The following is a 7101-nucleotide window of genomic DNA, read 5'->3' on the forward strand; positions in this document are numbered from 1 at the left end:
AACACACACATGGATGCTTCTGTTAAATAAGGATATGTGTGGCCCAATAGTTTGATGAAAATTGTATTTTTGAGCCAAAATATAGTTTAAGGTTATATTTAAGCTATTTTGGATAGTTTAAGAATAGTTTTGACCATTTTCTCTTACTTAAAATTTCCATAATCCAAACTACTCGTTTCTCTTTTCAGCTCCAAAGTTGGTATAAACAAACTTTGAACTCAAAAAATTCACCAAAAACCCCAGCTAGGGTTTAAGGGTTAAAGCTTTGTTTGGTTCCAAAATTTTCACAGTTACTCAACAATGGCTACTCTCAGATACTTGCTCTCCAAATCATCAACGCCTCTAAAACTCAGCAATCCTTTCCATCTTAATCGTTCTAACAACTTCCCTCACATTTCCCAATTCCTAAGAGCTCTTAACTCTTTTGTTTCTAGAGAATTCCATTGCCATTCACCTAATTCTAGAAGTTTCTCCACTTCTCCTGAGTACGTCGCCCAAGACTCTGATTCTTCCATTGCAGCCGCTTTGAGTCTTGATAGTCGGGTTCCGGCGACTGTTATTACTGGTTTTCTTGGCTCTGGAAAGGTTCGGGGAATCAAGATTACATTTTTCTCACATTTTTTTAACTTTAGTTATGGTGACTTAAGTTATTGAATATTAGAATGAAACAGATTAAATGAAGGAATATGGATAGGGAGGAGGATTCATGTAGCTGAGCTCAGGTAGCTCGGAATTGGGGCGTAGTTTATTGTTTAGCAAATTATTGAATATTAGAATGAAATAGTTTATCTAAAAAGGTTCTTTTGTAGTATGTTTTTATATAGTTTTCAAAACATGTAAATTTTATTCACCGCGAGAATTATATAAGTTGATTCGTGCTCTGAATCCGTCATTTTGTGAATTTGGTGAAGGAGGGTAGTTCATTTCGGTTCAGGAAGTAAAATCTCTCATGCTCTTGAGGTTTTCACATTCTCATCTGAACTTGCTTTTAAAACTAATTGTATTCAACGGTAAGTTATGGAAATGTTTTCCTCCTTTTCTTTGTTTGTGCTAGTGGTTGTTGTGTTATGGTTTGAAGAAATTATGGCACTTTGTTGACTACAAATGCTGGAAAAGTTTATCATGTATGAGTAGACATTGTAATCCAGTTACCACAGATGTGTCTTCAATCCCATGTTTGCTATAGGCTTCAGATAATGAAATACATTAAGTGAACAGTCAAAGGTTAATGAAATTATGCCCAATGCAAAATTAGAACTAAATGATTTGTCCTTTTAATATCACACCCCTGTTTTCTTTTTCAGTTTCTTTTTTTAACTTATAATTACCAGGAATTTAGTGTTTCTCTATGTTGAATTGAGATATCTGAATCACGTTGCATGTAGAAGATGTCGGGATTAGTATACTTATGAGAAATGTCTCTTTTTTTTCCTTTTATGGATACTCTGGCAGACTACTCTGTTGAATCATATACTGACATCGCAGCATGGGAAGCGGATTGCTGTGATTGAAAATGAGGTATTCCAGGGTTTTCTCGTCTTATCCAGTTATTATTGTTAAAACTTTTATAACCTAAGATGGTTCTTTTAGCAATTAATGGATGCCCATGCCCTTTGACTTCCCATTTTGCATTTAATTATGTTATGGCTAGTAAATTTTGGATTATCTGCATTCACTCAGATTTTTTTATGGCTGATCCAATGCAGTTTGGTGAGGTGGACATTGATGGCTCATTGGTTGCTAGTCATTCTTCATCTAACGAGGAAATTCTCATGGTTAATAATGGTTGTCTATGCTGTACTGTACGTGGTGACCTTGTTAAGATGCTTTTGGAACTCGTTAAGAATAGGAGAGACAAATTTGATCACATAGTTATAGAGACAACAGGTATGTGAAACTATTTAATAAAATGTAATTAACTTTGTTCTCAAATGTTCTCAAGTGCACTTGTGGGCTCGATTTTGTTAATAAAACTTCAAGAACATCTGATTACAAAGTACTTATCAAAAGGGGAAAAAATCTGATTATGTAGTTTAGCACTTGCATGTCACTTCAATACTTAAATAGATAACTTTGCCTGGTATAAGCAGGTCATATTATGAGAAATAGCTAAGGTTCTTCTATAAAGTATGTGAAAACATTTTAATAGAGGGTTATGTTACCTTTCTCAAAGCATTTTAATAGAGGGTTCTTTCTTAATCTCTTTTATTGACTTGGATGGATTAAATTTATGTGCCTTAAGCAAATCCGCGTAGAAGTAGATTTGTATTAATCCAACTGGTAGCTTGTACTGAATTGCTTCCTTCTCCTTCAAACAATGTTGATGCAGTGATAAGAGTGGGAAAGAAGAGGGAAACATCTGCATATGTAGTGTTGGTCTTATGTTTTGATATATTGTCTGTTCCTGATGGTGATTCAAATGAAATTCAGATGCCTAGGACTTGGAAGCATGTAACTTCATTTAATTTGCAATGACTACTGCAATTTCGTTTATTTCTATTATCCCTCCGGTCTTTCACTGTATTGCATGAAGCCTTATTAGGCTTGTTGTAACTTCATGGATAACTTCAATAGCACTCTAAGTGGTCTGGGAAAGTTAATGTCCACTAGCATTGCTGACAGAAAAGTTTTTCAATTTTGCCAAATGTTGCTTACTAGCTTTCCGAAATGCACAATCCTTTGTAGACCCTCTTCCTCACGGAGAGAAGCAGGGCAAAGAAAAAACAGAACCACAAAAGGTGGGTTTCTGTAGTTTAGCCCATCATGAGGCCCCTGTAAAATGCAGACTAAATACTAATTATGCATCTTGGTCTGACTAAATCCTGGCAGCATGTTTTTCTTTAGAAATTGAAATTCATAACTCATCTTTAGTGAGTGTTAATCATCTTCCTAACTGCTCCTTTGAGTTACTACTTGTTTTCCAGGTCTTGCAAAGCCTGGTCCAGTTATTGAAACATTTTGTTCTGATGAATTGGTTTCAAGACATGTCAAACTTGATGGAGTCGTTACATTGGTTGATTGCAAGCACGCGTTGCAACATTTGAATAAGGTAAAACCCAGATTTGTGTCGAATGAGGCTGTTGAACAAGTGGCTTATGCAGATCGTATTATCTTGAACAAGGTAAGGAAGCTTCTAGCTTTTACTTGGTTACTCTTTTCCTTGCCTGCTGTAGGTTTAACCAATCTTTGGAAGCCTATATGTCAGCTTATGTTCTTCTGATTATGTTGACAGATAGACTTGGTAACAGAATCTGAGCTCGAAGTGTTAACAAAGAGAATCAAGGTAGAGTCTCTTCTTTTTTGGTCTTAATTGTCGTTCTTCTACAATCGCAGTGCAGGTAGTTGCTCTAATATAAACATGACTTACATTGTTGCAATATGTTTATGTATGAATGATTCAATGATATTAAGCTTGGAATTACCTTCCAAGGTAGGGGTAAGGTTTGCGTACACCCTATCCTCCCAGACCACTTGTGGGATTACACTGGGTTTGTTGTTGTTGTTAAGCTTGGAAATTGCCCTCTTGCTTATGGTGTTTTAAGAACTAATTTACTTAATGTGAAGGAAGAATTTCTTTGTTAGGCTCTTCCCACTGCGTTCTTATTGTATTGCCTTAATTTCTTCCGTTATGTTTGTTCCAATATGACTTGGTAATGCATTTTGAGCTGCTGCAACCTCAAACTTTTTTTAAAAAATAATAATTTATGTGGTATCTGTTTATTGTTTCTAATAGTTTTGTCAGCTAGGTAAACATCTGTATAGCCATTTCTGGTGGATATGCAATGTCTACTCCTTGACCCTGTATCTAGTTATATTTTCCCCTTTTTTCGATTATATTTATGACTCCATTTTTGAATACAAAGTCTTGATTGCCGTGACCTTCCAGCATATCAATGGAATGGCACAAATAAAGAGAGCAAAGCATGGGATGGTTGATATGGACTTTGTTTTGGGAGTTGGTGGCTATGATCTTGACAGGTGATTCTGCTTAAAGAACTTGTCCTTAAACTGTTCCCTTTCCTTGGCTCAGAATGCTATTTTGAGTTATTGTTTCTGAGATTACAAGTATGCTTGCTTTGCAGAGTTGATTCTGAAGTTCAATCAGAGGGCTCCCACTGTGGGCACAAACATGAAGATGGGCATGGTAGTGAATAGTGATTAACTTTTCGTAACATTTCTTCTTTGTTCTCCCTGTTCTTTCCAACGTCTCCCCGACTCTCTCTGTTTTCCTTTTTTTATTTTAAAAGAAAGATTTTTATGTGCCTGAGTTGTTCGATTCTTTTTTATTACTGCTCTGACTTTTCATCTTATCAGAACATAAACATAAGCTCCTTCAGGTTTTTGATAACATGCCTCATTGTTTGCAGAACATCACAAGGGCCACCATCATGATCATGTACATGATTCTGCTGTATCCAGTGTTAGTATTGTGTCTGAGGGAGCCTTAGATTTAGATGAGGTATGTGCTCTTTCTTTCTTTCTAGTTAGCTTCTTATTTTTTCGTATCATTATCTGATTATTGTTGAGTTACCAATTTAACCGGCCACCGCAAGGTTAAAGTCCTGCGGCTCTGGCCTAATGTAACACTTGTTGATATATTAACAAGGCTTGCTCTACTTTCACTTTATAGTTGAAAATACTTCCTTGTCTATGTTTTGCCCAATTTTTTTATATTTTGTATGAACAACATTTTACTGGGTATGCGATCCAGGTTGATGATTGGCTTGAAAGACTGATTGAAGAGAATGGGGATGACCTGTACAGGATGAAAGGGGTTTTATCTGTGAGCGATTCTGAACAACGCTATGTTTTCCAGGTTCTCATCAATTTCGTCTTTGTGGTATTCTTGATCTTGATGCTCGGTCATTCTGATTTTGATCCTTTTTCTTGCTTTTCTTTCTTTGAACTTTTGGAAAGGGGGTACATTCCATTTTAGATGGATGCCCAGGCAAGACATGGGAACCAAATGAGAAGAGAATAAACAAGTTAGTATTCATAGGCAGAAACCTAGATGAAACTGCACTAAGAAAAGGTTTCAAAGGCTGCTTATGTGAGGAATAGATGATGGACGCATGTTATCCACCGGCAAGCTGTAGTTCAGATTGAGCATAAATGCATACAGATAGCCATAGCGCGAACCTTATGAAACTGTGAGAGTTCATTCTGTTATCGATATAGAATATGATCTAATGTGATACTGTCCTCTTGTATCTTGGTTCCGTCTCTCAATTTCTTCCTCCCCCCATCTCCATTCTCCTCTTTCGGGGACCTGTCTCATGTAAAAAAACGGTTGTGATGAATCATGTACTGACTCATTTGAAATGTACATTTAAGTTAATTTATTCTTCCTTCATGTTTTCTCCATCATTTCTGTTTGTGTTTCAGTTTGTGCCATACATGCTTTCCCCCTCAAGTAGTTCAACATTTGTTAGCAAGTAAAAAGGGTGTTATTTTGGGCCTGCATAGTGCTTTTTGCTTTGAATCATACAAGTGTCATCTTTAGATTACCTGGATTTAGTCTTCATAGCATAGATAAAAATCCTATTCCCACACCGTCGCACCCTACATGAACTCAGGAAGCTTTGTGTACTAGATTGTTTTTGTAACATAGATAAAAATCCTATTTGGATGACACTGATGTGATCAATGCAGTAGAAAGAGAGAGAAGGTACTAGTAGCAATAAAGGATATGGAAGGATCAAAGGGTAATGGTTGGGTGGTTAATAAAGTAGGTTAAGAACCATGAAGTCTCGCATTCCTATTCAGGTCAAAGAAACATTGTAATTGGTCTCATTGCTGTCAATAATATTCTAACAAGACATTTTCTTCTAGTTGTCTTGTGTATTTTTTTCTTGCAAGAATATTCTTCTGTCATCCTTCCCCTTTTGTTCCTGTTCCCTTCTCTTTTAGCTGCAATATTCTTATTAAAAGTGCCATTTTCAGTCTGATTTCTGAGCTTTGCATTTTTGTTCTTCCATAGAAAGATAATAATATTGAGATTCTTTATAGAGTAAAATAAAGAGAACAGTATGCTACTCTAATATCTATTGTTTGATAAATTTTTACTTTTCATAGAATTAGATACTCCATTCTTCTTGAAAAAGGTGTTACATTCAATGTGGCCCGTCCCAAAATAAGTATTGCTTTAGCTCATTCACGTTTACAAAGAAAAATAATAAATGTCAGGTGTAGTTTACTAAGTTAACCCTATTTATTAGGTATTTCTTGAGAATTCAAAACAATTACTACTATTTTTATCTTGAATCATTAAAGCGACACTATCAAACGTTTTTCTATTGAAGTGACACTTATATTGGAATGAATGAAGTATTATTTTTAAATCATGATTATAGACTGCACACATTTTTTCTCATTTCAGAAGTTCCAATACCTCTTACATTCACTAAAAATTAGTATTCAATTAGTCGAGGTGAAATTTTTTTTTAGCTCAAATATCACAATTATTAAAAAGAAAAAAGAGAACTAGTACAATTTGTTTTTAGGGAGAACATGGGCAAGCTGGCTGAAATTTATACAAAAGAGAATATGTAATTGTGTTTGTTTCTTAGCCTTTAACTCATAAAAAGCCAAAAGATACATAAGACAAATTTATATTTATATGTAAATAGAGAAATCTAACGTGGAGTAGGTAGATTTAAAGATGATCTGATTATTACAATAGAGTATAGGTTGTTGAATAAACGTGGTTTCTTTTTATTTTTAACACTAGTAAAATTATCCGCGCGAAGAATTTAATATCACAAAATTTATAAAAAAATACTTAAAATCTACCAGTCATTAAAACTAAAACACTATATTGTCTTACATACAAGATTACATAGTAACAAACATTAATAATGTAAAGGAAAATGAAAATTATTACATCTTATCATTTATCCTTAATAATATAAGCATAAATTAATGACTGTAAAAATACATATCAGGATCTGTAACATAAGTCATGGTGTTAGTGAGCCACTCAACAGGAGCAAAATACACAAATATTTAATTGTGAAGAAGAAGAAGAGTAGGTTCAGAATTTTCGTTGTTTTAAAATGAGAGGAAATCCCTCAATTTATAGACAACAAAGGGTAGTGTGAA

At 34.8% G+C, this 7101-nt stretch overlaps 1 protein-coding gene across 1 annotated transcript; it reads left to right on the forward strand.

Annotated features, from left to right (window-relative positions):
• The first annotated feature begins 219 nt into the window (after positions 1-219).
• Positions 220-5353, forward strand: LOC102596998 (uncharacterized GTP-binding protein YjiA-like). Its single transcript, XM_006352876.2, has 10 exons — positions 220-585; positions 1453-1518; positions 1707-1887; positions 2925-3121; positions 3233-3283; positions 3887-3978; positions 4083-4144; positions 4368-4459; positions 4712-4816; positions 4918-5353. The coding sequence occupies exons 1-10, from the start codon at positions 301-303 to the stop codon at positions 5059-5061; spliced, it is 1275 nt and encodes a 424-aa protein (XP_006352938.1). The 5' UTR covers positions 220-300; the 3' UTR covers positions 5062-5353.
• The last annotated feature ends 1748 nt before the right edge of the window (positions 5354-7101 follow it).

The sequence above is a fragment of the Solanum tuberosum genome, unplaced genomic scaffold (genome assembly GCF_000226075.1).
Source record: "Solanum tuberosum cultivar DM 1-3 516 R44 unplaced genomic scaffold, SolTub_3.0 scf00144, whole genome shotgun sequence".
In the NCBI taxonomy this organism is placed as follows: Eukaryota; Viridiplantae; Streptophyta; class Magnoliopsida; order Solanales; family Solanaceae; genus Solanum; species Solanum tuberosum.